At 44.4% G+C, this 16,633-nt stretch overlaps 1 protein-coding gene across 1 annotated transcript in view; it reads left to right on the forward strand.

Moving 5' to 3' along the window:
• The first annotated feature begins 3,303 nt into the window (after positions 1–3,303).
• The window catches only part of LOC120839163, a 41,617-nt gene continuing 28,287 nt past the window's right edge, over positions 3,304–16,633 (forward strand). The window contains exons 1-4 of the mRNA XM_040209409.2: positions 3,304–3,319; positions 4,385–4,462; positions 12,816–12,899; positions 15,941–15,988. Coding sequence (XP_040065343.2) covers positions 3,304–3,319; positions 4,385–4,462; positions 12,816–12,899; positions 15,941–15,988 — 226 coding nt within the window. The remainder of the gene's footprint in view (positions 3,320–4,384; positions 4,463–12,815; positions 12,900–15,940; positions 15,989–16,633) is intronic.

Here is a 16,633-nt window from a genome sequence, read left to right on the forward strand (position 1 = left end):
CTGGCATCAACGCACTTGTTGCCGTCTTGAGCACATCTTGAAGTGTCATGTCCGTCATATAAAATTGGAGACTGTTCTTGTTGAGGGTCATCAGTGAGAACGTCTGCTCACAGACATACGCGCTCCCCAAAAGTGATGCAAGCTTCAATGCGTGGTCTTCAAGGTTTCCGTACTTGCTCCTTTGAAGGTTTCTGTAGAAGTCAAGCAGCTGAGACTCACGATGCATACTCTTTAGTCCTGGCGAGCACTGGAGGTCGATCGATGAGTTCTAGCTGCAGCGTCGGATCTGTGTCTTCCGGTGCGACAAAACGCGGATCGCGGAACAAATCGTAGTTGCTCTTCTCACTTTTGAATGCCTTGAGTCGTTGCTGGAACTCTGAGAGAAGGTTCTCAACCTGTGGATCGTATACACCGCAGCTACCTTCTCCCGACTTTCGCCGGTGGGAAAGAGCTTCTGGCAGTTTGGAAAGTGACCTAAGCTTCCACCCCCAAGCTGCAATTCGAACAGACACGCTTCCCTGTGAACGCGAAGATCGCGCTCACATGTCCAAAATGAGATGGTCCTTTCCTTGGAGAGCTGTGTTAAGCGTGTTCAGATGGCTTGAAATATTGGCGAGGAATGCGAAATCCCACAACCATTGTTTGTCCTCCAGCTCTGGTATGTGTGTCCTTTCCTCTCGCAAGAAAGCGATGATGTCGTCCTTCAGCGCGACGAAGCAGCTCCAAACATTTCCACGCTTGGCCAGCGAACTTCAGTGTGATACGGGATGACCGTGTGCTCACTCTCCATTTCTTTAAGGTACTCTTGAAACTGCCTGTGCTTCAGTCCCCGAGCACGTATAAAGTGGACAACCGAAGTCGCGACCTTCATCACATGTTCAAACTTCATTACTTTGGCACAGAGTGCTACGTGGTGTAGCACGCAGTGATATATTGCTTCAATTCTACACCACTGCACGCTTGAAGTATAAGCTAACAATTTAGTTTCTTCTTCCCATCATGTCTGGGGCTCCATCGGTACAGACACCTCAGTGATTTTTCCATGGTATTCACGACTCCAGCGTCCTATAGGGGGCGCCACCACCAAACAAACATGGCGGCTGAGTCCAGGTCGCGTCGGCTCGGCCGAGCCGCCTGAATGGGTGGCGCATTTAATTTAACAAATTTTCTTTTGCTGAATGCCCATTTTATGGGTATTTGAACTGAGACAGTTAAGTGTAGCCGGTGCGCTTAAACTTGCCGAGCATAGTTTTGTTTTGCCGGTGTTTTTTGTTCTTTTCATGTCAAACTTTCGTTTCGGAGACTTCGATCAAAACCGAAACTATGGGCTCCGGAGAAACGGTAATAGACTCTAATTAGTTTTGATCATCTAAGAAAAGCGGCGAGGGCTACAAAATTGTTCCACCGAGAGTAATTTTTAGCTAACTCGCATGCCTCGACCATGCGACTTATCTGTCCGCAAAATTGAGCTTTTGTGCCTGTCCGCGTTTCAAGAAACAGCTCCACTCGTGTGCTCGGTGAGCCTCGGTCAAGAACACAGGCTGCAGGAAAATTACGAAAATTAAGCAAGCGCTTCTTGAGCCAAGGAGCATGTCAACTCGCTGGCGCTTCACCAAGCAGCTGATACTCGTATATCAATTCAGGTTTTAGTAGCAATCGAGAAGTCATTTTGACGAATATGCGGATTATGTATTATATTACGTACTACCCACTAAAGCGATATTAGTATATTCTGCGGGTTGAAATATGAGCTTAGTTGACTAACTATTAGGTGAACTGCTGAATAAAAGTATATTTGACAGACAGAGAGATACTACTTAAACTTAGCCAAATGGTTCTAGCCGGTAGAACGGAGACGAATGCGGACAAACTGAGGAGAGATTTCATCGGAGATTCACTCAGACCTCTCTGCATTGAACTTGACTTGGAATCCTGAACGGATAAAATGAGTTTATTATTATAATGCAATTAAATGCAAAGGTGCAAGCGAGCTGGACAATAATGATGAAAATAATCCCTGGAGAAGGGGATAAAATGAGTATTTTTTGTGGCCGGTCAACCTGAGCAATGTAGACGTATATTGCTGCTGGCTTCGACAGGGTTTATAATATAAATATTGGAGGCGCGATAGATCCTAATGACGTGACAGCTTCTAACTTTGCGAGACGCGTCCCCCACCTTTTGAAAGCAGATAATTTCCCTCATTAATCATATGCAGCGAGCAGGTTTTCTGAATCAAGTAATTGCGAAATTAGCCCAACTCCTTCAATGTGGTCTTTTTCGGCGAAAAGCCGCCAAGATGAATAGCCAACGCACCGGCCGGCGTTAGTGGCTCAAATTAACTTTAAGCTAATCGAGCACAACCAAACTCAAGGAAAGCAGCTATCGAACCTTCCGATTCACTTGACTGCAACATTGGTGTTCCCTCCAGTGAAACACTTCGTCTGTCGACCTCAGTCCACTGTTCTACATCCTTATAAAGAAACCACTTATCAGTTACCAAGCAGTCGTCACTTTGAATGTGATTAGAGACAAACGAGAAATCAAAACGTTTTTCCGTGATTCCTCCTCATCCAAAAGAATTGAAAGCACGCGACCGTGTGTTGTGGAGTAAACGGGCTTTCAAACACGTGATGGAAAGAAACAATCTACCGAGGCTTCACCACACTGATGAACACTCAGGCAAACTTAAGAAATTTTCGGACCTTCGTCAGCTCACATTGCTCGCCCCCGCGCCGACAGCACGTGTCCGCGAAAGCCATCAGAGACGCGGCGGGGCGCGGAGCGACCTGGACCGACTGGTTCCCGGTTTTCCCGCTTGGCGGCGTCCGTTTTGCTGGAGTCGCGAATACCTTGAACTTCTCGATGACGTCTTTGACCTCCTTGCTGATCTTTCCTCCCGTAGTCCGTCCGCGCATTGAGCAAAGTTCTGCCAGCTCCTGGGTTACTTTAAAGTTTTCGTTCACACCACAGATAAAAACAAGCAGCTGAGCGCGGTGTCTTTGATGTCTGTGCTCTAATCCAAAGCAAGACAGTACTAGACAAAATGGCTGCAAAGTCTTCTCCAGCTGTTTTGACAGGACGTCGGCATTGTCATGCACACGTCGTTGTGCTGCCGTTTTTCACAGGCTGAGGTGGTGGAAAACCTACTTCTTGTCCGGGCACGTTCCTTCAGAAGCAAACGTAAGACATTCCTCGATGAAGTCACCATCAGTAAACGGACGACCTGAACGAGCGATCTGTCGAGATATCTGAAAAGACGTCCACGTGGCTGCTTGAGATGTGTTCTTTGCTTTCGTAAAGATGCTTTGCCCAGCAAGTAACCTTTTCGGACTTCGTTTTTCTCTCCGAATCGCGGGCATGTTTGGTCTTATAATGGCGTCGAACGTGGTACTTTTTTAGGAGCCGCGAGAGACTCTCGAAACAAGACATAAGCACTTCGATGCATTCTCAATGAAAAAGTACCTCCATGTCCACTTTTGGTTGAATCTCTGTCCCTCCTGGTCGCTTTTTCTGTTCAATGGAAGTGCACTCATATTCCAAACGTAACACGACTAGCTTTTCTCGACGCAAAAAAATAATCTGGCGCATTTTTCTTCTACAACAAGCCGTCACAGATCATGTCCCAACAGGAGGGGAGACGGCTGTAGCCCCCGTGGCGAGGGGGAAGAGGAAACGGGATGAAGGACAACAAGTAAATACGATACCACTAATGCTACGCCAATACTGGAAACTCCCGCGGCGCGCGGCCGAAAAGTGAACGCAGGCTTTTGCATTGTTTTTCTCTGAGGTTCTAGTGAAGGGGGAATATTTGAATTTTGAACTGAGGGCGCGGAGTTTCCCCCGGAAAAGAGGACTGGGGGAGAAAAGTAGGTCAACGGGTTCGAATAGGGTGCCTTCAGGCACTCTAGGTTCGAATACTTTCTGTCAAGTGAATGGCCACGGTGCATTGAATGACACGGTGAGCGGTTTCTGCGCTCAGCTGGGCCGCGGGCCGCACAAAAAGTGCCCGCGGGCCGCATGCGGCCCGCTGGCCGTATGTTGTGCACCCCTGTGCTCCAAGCGGTATTTCCTGCAAGTGAAACATTTGCTGGATCGCCTCTTTCAGCTCTGGGGCTAACTTCCGAGTAACTGCGGTAGCTTGAAGCGTTTAGGGCTAAAGGGGACTCGGCCCACGCACTTCTTTCATTCTTGACAGGAGCGTTGTATTTATTGTTCTCTTTGACATTTAAACTGGATACTAACTTCAAGGGAGCACTCACCTTAAGGCCTTAAGATTTTTACCGAGAATGGCGTCTCTGTTTTTATTGATAACGCGTAGCACTAAGGGAAAGGGCACAAACTATGTGCTGCCCAGGATATGTCCGTAGCCACGCTTAAATAGCGGGAGAGCATAGAAGCACCGTGGTACATTCGAAAATATCCCTACCCAACGCCGCTATGCTGGTGCGGAAAAATCCAGGTAAGAGAAAGGAAAATCGTGTTTGAACGCGTTAACGTTTTAACGTTAACGTTAACGTTTAACGAGTCTTGGAGTTCAAATCTTGGCTCCGCCGTTTATTTTTGACCTTCAGCGGGTTTTTAAAACTGATTTTTTTCGATCAAGTCCGATTTATTCATCTGAATACGCTCGGTTATTTCATCTTTGACATACCCAGCCAAACAAAAAAAAAAAAAAAAATATTACAGCTTGTTTTATTAGTTAGCTTAAAAAAAGATTTATTTGCCTTTCATTACGCGTTTAGATTGTTACGAAACTGGTGAACGAAATTTTTATTGATGTAGACCCAGCCATACTAAAAAGATACAGCTTGCTCTTTTGGCTAGTAAGACAAAAAAGGTTTATTTGCTTTTTATATCGTGCTCTTACGTTGCGTCACTAAAGAACGACGAACAAAGTGCCAGATAGAAAAGAAAAGCTAATTAACGCTCCAATTTTCTCTGAAGACCTCGTGTTGAGCCTCATCTAAATCTTCCTTTCTTGACGGGTTTTTGATTTAAATGCAAAATAAATAATAATTGTGTTATGTGTACGTTTATGCAGCCGGAAGTTAGTCTGCCTCAGTGGGTGTCTGGTGTCTCGGCTGTAGATGAGCAATTTAGCCAGTGCGATACAAGCGCACTGGCTAAATTGGGTTTTTGGGTTTTTAAGGTGCACCACGCATTAGTGATACATGACCGCACGCCGGTACGATGCTGATCCAGATCGGAACGGGCAAGGGGGGGGGGGGGGGGGGGGGATTGAACCCAGGAACCCAGGGTTCCGCAGAACAAGCTCTCGCTCCACGCGCTCCGATCAAGCTCCGGTGCGTAGCACACTCGACCACCGATTCCCCGGAAATACAAAGGTAATGCGTATAGAAAGCATACAATATTAGACAAATGGTAAAAAAAAAAAAAATAATAAACAGACATATATATTTACATTATTTTTTAGGGAGAAGGTTTGACGCAAATCACCGTAATAAAGCTGGTCTGATATAAATCACGATTTAAATAATATTGACCTTTTATCCTACAAAGTACAAAGTGCGGTTTGGTGAAAATACAATTTTCAATGGAAGAATTAAATCGTTTTTATTCTCCACCCTGGTATTAAAGGGGCACTGACACCCCAAAGGTCGTATTTATTTTTATTGTCTAAAACGATGCAAGTTGCAGTCATAGACACGCAAAAAAAACCGCATCGCGAAAAAAAATTTTCCCGCGCGCGCGCGCGCCTTTTTATTTTTGGCGTTTGATTTTCCCGCCTCTCGCCTCCTCGCTTCTTTTGATCGGTGACGTCAAAAATCATGAAATTTAGAAGCTTTGTAGGCGACATCTCTATAACATTTAATTACGGCAATCCTAAAACATGTTTTTTAACGCAATTGCGAACGCACTACGGCCCTTCTTTTTGAAATACCAAAAATCGGGAGTTCGTTGTGGTGCCGTCTCCTGGATTTGTATCCTCCAACGGAAAACGGGCGACACCGCTCAAAACCGGTCCGCCGCAACGCCGCCGCTCACTCCTTTCCTCCTCGCTTTGGGTCGCCATGGCAACAGCAGGGAGTGGTGAAAGAAAGTCGACTCTCAGGTCTCCGCAATTTTTGACGTCAAGGCACCGGCGCCGATCGCGCGGGAACTTCGAATTCGGCATTTGGAAATTGTTTTTTTACTTCACAAATACTGAATTCCCAAATTTCAAATTTTGAGGGTAATGTCCCGGCATCGTTTTCAATCGTTTCGGATAATAAAAAAAATATGATTTTGATGTGTCAGTGCCCCTTTAAAGGGATGCTGAACCGAAATTTGGAACTCACAAAACAAGGCTGGAGCGATAGGCGGGGGCGCTGCAAAAACAAAAAAAAAAAAAAAAAAAAAAAATCGCTTACACAGCGATATCTCTAACGCAGTGGTTCTCAAATGGCGGCACGCGGACCCTTTGGGGTCCGCGATGGCATCCTAAGGGTCCGCGAAGCCCTTTCTTATTGAGAAGAAACGTTCCAATATTCGGGTGAGTTCTTTTGTGTGTGTCAATGAGATAAGTCTACTTCATACTAGAAATTACATATATTCATTTACTGAATCGTTATCACGATTAACCTATACTTTTCTGTCCCCCTCGCCCAGACCGAGTCCTTCATCATCTCCGCAGATCTATAAGAGGTCCACGAAACATAAATGATTGAGAACCACTTCTATAGCGGATGGACGTATTTTCGGAAAAGAAGTGCGGCATTGAACACGGCCGACGAGACATGCGACGTCGCGATTCTCCATTCCTTCTCCTCCTCGCTTCGTCCCCCCAAGCAGGTGAACGGAAGCGAGGAGGAGAGAAGCGAAGCCGCTTCCCCTCATTCTCAACTGTTCGAAGAGAATTATGACGTCACATTCCTCGCTTGATCGCGCCCTTCTCTTCCAAAAATACGGCCATATCCGTTTGAGATATCTATGTAGGAGTGATGTCTTGGAGTTCGTAGCGTCTCGTTCAATGCTTCTTATTTTGCGAAATTCAAATTTCGGTTTGCAATTTTAGATCTTTGTTCCAAATATATTGCAACCACAGTTTAAACTACCAAGATGGATGGAGTGTCGTTACCCTGAAGCCCCTGAAGCGTAGCCATTTTAGCAGTGTTGGGAACTACTTTAAGTAAAGTACTACTTGAAGGAGGTTTAAGATACTTGAACTTGAAGTACTACATTCTCTCAGCATGTACTTACACTTTACTTAAGGTATTTCTTTCTGGTGCCTTCCGATGAAAGTAAAACTCAGGACTTCAAAGTAGATTACCCAAGCTTGGACTTGTTAAATTTGTATCACAAAATGATGCTTTGTCAACTCTGAAGTCAATTCACTTATTCAATCTTTGGCGCCATTTCCGAAAATAACTGATGCACCCCTGATTGTTCTAAAACAATAAATACTAATTCACAAAAAAAAAAGGAATTGCATAGGGGAATGAAAGGGCACCATGAAAGCTAAAGAGTACTTGTACTTTACTGAAACCACTTTGTACTTGTAGTACTTTACATGAAGTACACTGCACCCGGTGTACTTATACTACACAACCTCTCATTTACTCCGTTTTTAGGCGTCCTTTACCCTACACTGCTCTTCAGTCGAAAGTTTTTTTCTTTTGTAGTGCGGTTTCAGACTAGCTCCCGTGAATAATAATTGGGGTTGTGTGGATATTTATACAGCGTGTAGTTGGTCAGCCATTTCAAAGTTGCGACGAGTTACTCGCTGTAGATGAGCAATTTAGCCAGTGCAGTACAACCGCTAGCCTAAGGTCTTTAACGTGCACCACGCAGTATTGATACACGACCGCACGCTGGTACGATGCTCATCCAGATCGAAACGGGCAGGGGTGGGGATTGAGTCCAGGATCCCTGGGTTCTGCAGCGCGAGCTTTCGCTCTACGTGCTCTGAGCTGGTGTGCGCTAGCCCACTCGGCCACCGATCCCCCCAGCTCCCGTGACCTTCGGCGTAACCGCAACAATGTGTTGTTGCGCTCTTTGTTGTGAATACCAACGACCTCCCACTTTCGTTTTCCCCTGACGTCAGTTTACTTGCTCATAAATGCAGTGCTCATAGTTCAAAGAGCCATAGCGAAAACAGATGGCTTACTATATTTAATCTGCAAAGGGATCTAGCCAAAATCACCGAGGGGTCCGGGTTTTAAAGCAAAATGAATTCAATATTGAAGAAAGAAGAAACATGTGGCACAAACAAAACCACATCTTTCAACTATATTGTTAGGGTGATGCAAATAGACCCTTCCCTAAATTCAGTGACATCTGGTGGCTATAATGGCAGTTTAACTTTTGCCGTACTAATGGCGGCAATGCAAATGGAGTCTGCCGTATTTTATCGGGCACCGTCACTTTGGCAAGTCAACGGCAAACGAGAGTGTGCGCTTCACTGTACATTCCCTTCTCAATCTCTTTCAGTGAGGACATAAACAAAGATGCAACCAGTCAGAACGAAGCGTCAACCCACGTACACGGCTTGATAAAGTTCTACAAATCAAGAGGCTTTGGAGCACCTTGATGCTACCAACAGATTCTTGCTTTCAATTTCTGCTTCGTACCGTGCTAACGTCACGAATGTATAAGCCTCTAATTATCTGCTAAGGAGCATCTTCAATTTCTCCGTTGATCAGTAAACAGAAGGCCGGCATTAGTACGGCACATATGCCATTTTTCCGATGATGATGGTGATCAAAGTGGCGAGTCTGAATTTCGGAAAGGGTCTATTGTTGTGCATATGTTTATACAGCCGGAAGTCAGTCTGCCTCAGTGGGCGTCTGGTGTTTCAGCTGTAGGTGAGAAATTTAGCCAATGAAGTACAATCACGAGGCCTGGTGTTTTTAACGTGCACCACGCGGTATATAGTGATAGACGATTGCACGCCGGTACGATGCTCATACAGATCGAAACGGGCAGGGGTAGAGATTGAGCCCATGATCCCTGGGTTCTGCAGCGCGAGCTTTCGCTCTACATGCTCCGAGGTGGTGTGCGCTAGAGCCAGTAAATGAGCTGAGCTTAGAGTATCGGCACTCCGTTCCCCGACATTGTTGTGGGCGCCGCCATTTTGGTGCTTGTGCAGGGCAGACGTAACTGCCGATTGTCCTGATTCAAACGTGCTACTTCCTCAGCATCCGGTTCGGTGTTAGGAAGCTCATGTAATATTGCTTTGCTTTGTCGCGAACTGTTTAAACATTAGGGGAGGACGGAAAAGCGTTTCCTGTGATTTAAGATAAAACTTCAGATAACTGGCAACCATGATTTTAACCCCCAATATGGCCAAGTGTCGTTACTCTGAAGCGTAGCTTATTTGGTGGCACAAGTGTGCGCTAGCTCACTCGGCCAGCGATCCCCCCAGTTCTGATACCTCTGGCTCGCTCACTGCGGGCATCCAGGCATCTGACACCCTGATTTCTGGCGCTTCTTCTGTCTTTCACGTGGCGTACCTAGCGGCACACGACGGCAAATTCACATCAAGCTATTTTTGAGTAGGTGTCGCCATCTGTATTTTATATTAAGAAAATGCATTTTGCCGTAACTAAATGGGAAAGGTTTGAGGTCTAATAACATTTTTAACGTCTGATAAATCAATATGGAAGTTCTAGAAAATGTAATATCGAAGGACGCTTCGTAATATAATGTCTCGTAATTTGGTTAGTTGACGTGATTCCGATTTTATAGCACCATACAAAATTCAATTTTAAACTTTATTTTTTATTTTAAAATATATATTGTCTGTACAGTTCTTTGCTTACTTTTTAATTCGTTATATCTAACCGAAAGCTCACGTAAAATATCGAGGACGATGGGACGTTATAACTCGAGAAATAATGTTTTCAATATTAGAGACTGTGGTCTATCAAAAGCTGAATAAATAACTAACAGCTAGAAATAATTGCAATAACGAGACATTAAAGTATACCGTTGAAAAACAGTTCTTTAAATTTACATTAACTTGGCGATTGTAGGATACATAACAATAAAGTTATAAACCGTAAAAAAAGCACCAAAACGTCATGCACGGTGGGGTTGCACCTTAGTTTCCCAGTACTCCGGGCCCAGTCCTATGTCCCACAGCAAGTGTGTAAATACGAGGGGAAAATCTGAGCAAGAATACAAGTCGAAAAAAAGTAGGACTTGTTCAAGAAGCGCTAACATCCCGATGACGCTAATATTGATAATCTGCGAGATCAATATACTTCTTAAGTTACTCCTATTTACGAGCGGTAACAGTAACAGTAAAAATGCACGCACTATAAAGGGTGCTTCTTTTTCTATTATTGTCCTGAAATTTTCGGGCGGCAAGGCGCTTCATTATGGTGTCGGAGGACTACCCAATTAATATTTTGCAACAGAGTAGCGTATTTTTTTAATAAAGCCAAAACACGCAACTGCTCGAAACCGAAATCGAAACCCGACGGAGGTCGGAGAAGTGGAGAGAAGTGAGTGACTGGCGGAAGTCACGTGGCTACACCCGACCGTGCGTTTTTTTTTTTTTTTTTTTCTCCTCTCCGGGTAGCAGACGACACGACATGCGGCGTGCGATGCGGCGTGCGGGAACCGCTCGCCGTGCAAAATTCTTTTGCAGTTAACGTTTGTTCCGCTCGTTGTTCTGTACTCCAAGATGAGTTGTTTTGTACATTGAGGAGTTGGAAATGAGTAGTGAGTGCCCGTGGTGAATTTCCATGATCGGCTCCGAAAAGAATACACCCAAGATGTTGCGTGAAGTAATGGCTCACATGTCCTGCATCCGAAAAAAAGTGGCATTGTGCGACAGTTTCCGAAAGATCAACGGGATCGGGACCAATGGCTGGCTGCAATTCCTGTAGAACATTTACGGGCACCTCGGAAAGCGGACGCTACCTGATTTATATGCTCCTTGCATTTTGTGGAAAGTGATTACATTGAGTTCGCAGGTGTCAAAACGGAAATCCCATACCATTTAATTCAGCGAAGTATCGTGCGCAACATTTGTTTGTTATTTTTTTTTTGTTTGCTTCTTCAGTGATGATTGTAAAAAAAGAGAAAAAGATATGTAAACATCAAAAAATGTTTGAAAAAAAAATATAATAACACTTCACGGGGGATCGAACCCGGTCCTACCGCGTGTGAAGCGGACGTCTTTCCCACTGAACTACTGAGGCATCTTTTTTTTGTTGGATATCTTTCCTTAGTAATAATTCAGCCGGCAAACTGTAAGTTGGAAAGTTTGCAGTCGATTTTTCTCTAGCAAAAGCACTCCCGGGTCGACGTCGGGAAGCACCACGCTTTGGGGACATTCGCACCTAGGAAAGAAATCGTACGTGTGCATATTCAACTCGAAGTAGACACGTCGTGCTTGACGTTTGCGCGAGCGTTGTCTTCAGCCACGAGAAGGCAGCGACGGCTCGGCGACGTCTTCGTGCAAATCGGCTTGGTGGCCGGGCGTGTCGTACGGGATGAATACCAATTCTTTTGATCAGTCCTCTTTTAACGGTAGACAGAATTCGCCGGTACCGCGAACGACAGTTCTAAAATAGAGGTCCCACGCCCGTCGTCCGCTGCCATCGCCGTCCCCGCGAGCCCCACGATACGCGAAACGACGAACGCACAGAATGCTTCCGGTTGTCTGTGGAACTTTTTTTCAATCAACGTATTTACAGCTTCTTAGAAGCCACAAAAAATGGTTTTCATACTTTTTTCTATTTTTAATATTGAGTGTGTGCCTTCAGTGACCCACGACTTTGATTGAATTTGGTGGTCGCATCGATACCTTAGAAAACGGCCCGTGACCGCGAAAAAGAGAGTGAGCGAGACTCGAACCGGCCAGTTCTTGATCGGCGGTTTTCGGGCGGAAAGAAACCGAATTTCAAGCCGCAAATTCTGTTCTGGGTAGTTGAGCTCTCATATGTCACGTACAACTAAAAACCTCGGCGAGCATAAATACCCTGTCAGTGTCCCTTTAAGTTACTCCTATTTACGAGCGGTAACAGTAACAGTAAAAATGCACGCACTATAAAGGGTGCTTCTTTTTCTATTATTGTCCTGAATTTTTCGGGCGGCAAGGGGTTTTGACTTTACCCCCATTTTAAAAATTTTCGCCAAGAGTGAGAAATGGGTTAGTTAGTACATCGTTCAGGTGGGACGCCAGAGGTCGTCGGGCTACCCTGATCGTTTTCTTCAGGAGGCAGCCGAAACACTACGGTTTCTAAGATTAAGAGGAAAAATAATGACGAGGAAGCACCGAGGTACACACGGTTTCACACAACCTAAAAAAAGGTGGCGCCGCATTTTGATGTGCCGGTACCAGTAGTGTCTTCGGCCCCAGAAAAGCTGTCTGGTCTCTGCCAAAAAAATGAACAACAAAAAAGATGAAGATGACGTGGAAAAAAAAAACAAAAAAAACAACAACACTTAAAGCAGTTTCTAGAACGTGCCTCCGCGGTCGTGCATGAAATTCCTATGACTTGCGGTGAGGCGGGGTGAGGCTTACGTAGGTTAAACGGACAGGTGCGTCAGTGACGGTGCAGAACAGAACGCGCTGTCAGTAAGGAATTCCCCCCAGGCAGTTCGGCTATTCATTGCGATAGATGTCCTTGCGCCCCTGAAATGAAAAAAAAAAAAAAAAAAAAAAAAAATCTGGGGAAGTTAAGAAACAAGATCTCGAGAGAATTGTATGGGTAATTCAACATCCGAATGCAAGGAGGTAACACCGGCACGTAACCGGGGGGGGGGGGGGGGGGGGCACATGGGAATTATGCATTTGCGTCGGAGAGCTTGGCCGCTCTCAGACGCAAATGTGTGAACGTATACTCTTTCGGGCCCAGGCATATACCTTTCGTCACTGTGGAGCTTTCGGCCGCCGTTGCTGCTGGTGCTGTTCATTTTTCTCCTGAGGATTCCAAACGCAGGTGAGCGGTGTATTTCGATGGACGTTTCTCCCTTAAATGAGGTGTAGCATATTTTTTTTTGCTTCGCTGACTACACTCGTTTAACAGTTGAAATTTTATGCTGTGCAAACTACCGGGTGTTTGTGAGATATTCGAACCCGGCTTTTCGCATCGCAAAAATAAATTTGACACTGGGAGGAGCTCCAACTCCGTCAGAACGCAGCCCCAGCCGTTCGAGCAGTATGCCAATGTTTCAGCACCAACCGTTACCTCATTTAATAGTTATAAGCAATTTTCTGGTAATTTCAATGAAAAAATGGCGGCCGGCGGAGTTCTCAAATGTATAGAGCTCCGTGGCGCCAGAAAACAAAACCGAGCGAAAAGGGGCCCCATTTTCCTATTGTAAATAAAAACAAGAAAAGAAAATAATAATTTATAGTTTTTGAATAAGATAACGGTTGGTGCTGAAGGTTTGGTATCTTGCTCGAACGGCTGGGGCTACGTTCTGACGGAATTTGAGCTCTCCGGAATGTCTATAGTTAATCTTTGCGGTGCGAAAGCCGGGTTCGGATTTTTCATGAGCACCCGGTATAATACTAGTACTTGTGTTTTCAAGATTGTTCATTATAACGAGACGTGAGGAATTTCGTGAATACAGATTGTATTAATGGTGATTTCAATATGATACAAGCTGCTCTGAGAGCTAGAATTATAAAGGAAGCATTTTTTCAAGGTACACTCTAACAAAAATCTGGTCGTAAAAGAACTCTGAGGGGTCCTTCGGATTGTCCATATTTTGCATCGTAAAACATTATTTTAAACATCCCCTATAGGGTTCTTTGTAAAGAATCTTTACGAGGTACTTTGAAGCTCCTTTTTTGATGCAAAATAGCTTTTCATCGCCAAGTTACCTTTCTAGTGTGTCAGGGTGCAATAGTGCCTGAGGAAAAACCGTTCTTTAAGAGCTGAAATACTTCTTGAAGCGTCAAAGATCTCTCAATGAGAGATTCCATTTTTTAAGGACGTATGCTTTGTATCAGAATGTTTTATCGGCGGATTATGCGCTGGGTGTACGGACTATGCGCCGCGAGAGGGCTATCGATTTGTCCGGAAAACACGATGCTTGTGGCGCATGTCTTTTCGTAATCTTTCAACGAAAGACACTCGCGAACTTTAGTATGTTTCCTACCCAGCGAAGCACCCCGGGACGACTAATCGTTGGTCTGCTTTTAATTAGGTTAGCCAATGGGAAGGCCGACTTGTACCACGGCCCGGTATCACAGGAAGTCCAGCCTTTTCACCACTCACTGATACCTAGCTGCCATTAAAAAATACTCGTTTTGGGTTTTGATGCAGACCAAATGACACGCCACAATCATGTTGATATGTTGAACTACGGTAAACTCCGGCGAAATTTTGATGACGAAAGTAATCCCTGGAGAAGGGGAACAAGAGGGACAAAGGACAAACATAAATCTCCAAACACAGCTAGGTGACTGGTGAGCGACCGAAAAAATCCGCCTAGTGCAAGCGAGCTGAACATTCTTGTCCAGCTCGCTTGCACCTTTGCATTTAATTGCATTATAATTAAAGAAATTTTGATGGTCACCAATTTATCTAAAAAATTTACTCAACACGGTAATACGCACATCTGAACTGGTAAGCACAAATAAACACACACAAAAAGGTTTTTGGTTCACGAAATTATTGAAGTTTTAAATTTGGTCTGAGAGACTGAGGGCTCTACTGGCAACACTGAGAGCGTGACGTCCGACGTTTCAATATAGACAACACGGGGAGAGTACTGCTTGTTTCCGACGGATCATAAGCAACTTGATGGTGTGAAATGAGTGCTGCACTCACGCCAGCAAAACGAAGAGAAAAAAATACACTGCGTTTTTTAAGACTGCCACTTCGCCTTGCCATTGATCCAAGATGTGACGTCACACCACTAGAGAGTAGGGGAAAAGTTGTATTTGTTTTAGGCATCAACCTCATTTGTTGTTTTCTGAATATATACTTCGAGGGCTGGTCAAGCCTCCTTTGAGGCTTTTACCCTTTGCTCCACCATGCTTCATGAAAATAAACTATTATTATTATTATTATTGTTATTATAATTTAATGGCGACGAATACCACACTAGAAAGAGTAAGAGCCTGGGTAGTCCAAAAACGTGCTTAATTTAACACCCCCCCTTCACACACACACACAAAAAAAAAAGGACAATTTTTTTTAAGGAAAGAGTATTGGTGGGCGTTTTGAGTACTATACATGCAGGCACTGGATAAAAGTGTAAGAAAGCAAGAAACGTTACGTTTGTTGGGTGAGTGTCATGTTTAAAATAACGATATATGTAGTATCTTAATCACACCGATAAAGCTGGGAGACACAAGCTGTGCAGCGGAAGAAGAACCTGTGTATTTATCTCGTCATAATTAATGTCTTATCGTTATAATTAATAATCTGTACTTAGCGGAACTCATTAAGCTTAGCTAAACTCGTCGGGACGGAAGTCTTCTGAATTTAATGGCCGTGTCACGGTTTCTCGTAACGCTTTTTTCTGACGTGACGCTTTTTGTTTACAACGACACGTCATTGAAACCAGGCCTAGCTATTATAGCACATACAGTGTTAAAATCAATTGACGGCCAATTTTTTTTTTATCTTAAACCAAAAGGGCACTGCAGGCTTTTATGGAATTTTCGCGCATTTTACTAATATTCGGAATTTAAACGTCGATCCTTTATTGTGTATAATCCTCTTAATTTAGACAAAAGAAAAATAGTCTTCTTTTTTTTTAATATTGCAGTTTTTTTCCTAAATTGACGATTAACGGTAATTTATTTTATTTTTACCGGCGAGTGTTTATCGCATATCCACAATAAATATAATATATAATGTAGGTATAATTAAAAACAAATGGCAGAATTGCTTGATCTTGTTATATTGTATGGCGGATGACAGTGTACTGCAGGACGAAACGAGGTCGGATTGTGTGACTTGTTTCGTTTTTCTGTTGTCGCAACAAGTTTAATTTCGAATGTCTTCTTATTTTTTTCCAGAGATGTGTCAAAGCCACACACCTCCGGTACCTACGAAGCCCCCCTCAGGTATATTACTTTGGACACTGGCTTCATGAGATACGCGACTTAACGGTCGCGAAGGTGGGCGGGACTTGAACTAATTAGAGCGCAGCTTTTAGGCGTCCGTTTCCGGTTTGAGCGGAGTCGCCGTCGGCGTCGGCGTAACAACGCGGTGCATTATAGGAAACGTCCCATAATGTGTCGCGCCGAAACGTTGCATTACGACGCGCGTTCCGCGCGTGAAAGAAAGAGGGGAGGAGGAGAGGGTACGGATGAGAAGGAGGGGCATACACTCCCCTCAGTACCCTTTCCTCCTCCTCCTCAAGAGCTGCGCTCTAAATCGGCGTTACAGGAACTTGTAAACATCTTTCATTTTTTCTTTCCCCTTAAACCTTGTTTAGTTGTTGGTAACATTTAAGAAATATACGCTTGTTTTCTGTTTACAAACACGAGCCGGCTCTTGCCTCCCGAAAGACTTTCTGTCACTCCGTTCGGCAGACATTCCCCGAGCGTATGTTTATGTTAGGAAGCATGGTGTAAGGCGCCAAAAAATAACGAACACAAGGAAGAAGACAGACACAGAGAACTCCCTTATGTCTTGCTTTTTGCGCCTTATTCCGTGCTTCCTAGCGTTCACCAACAAGCTCAATTGCAAGTTTTGTATATGTTTAT

The sequence above is a fragment of the Ixodes scapularis genome, unplaced genomic scaffold (assembly GCF_016920785.2).
Source record: "Ixodes scapularis isolate PalLabHiFi unplaced genomic scaffold, ASM1692078v2 PGA_scaffold4__175_contigs__length_147842914, whole genome shotgun sequence".
Lineage (NCBI taxonomy): Eukaryota > Metazoa > Arthropoda > Arachnida > Ixodida > Ixodidae > Ixodes > Ixodes scapularis.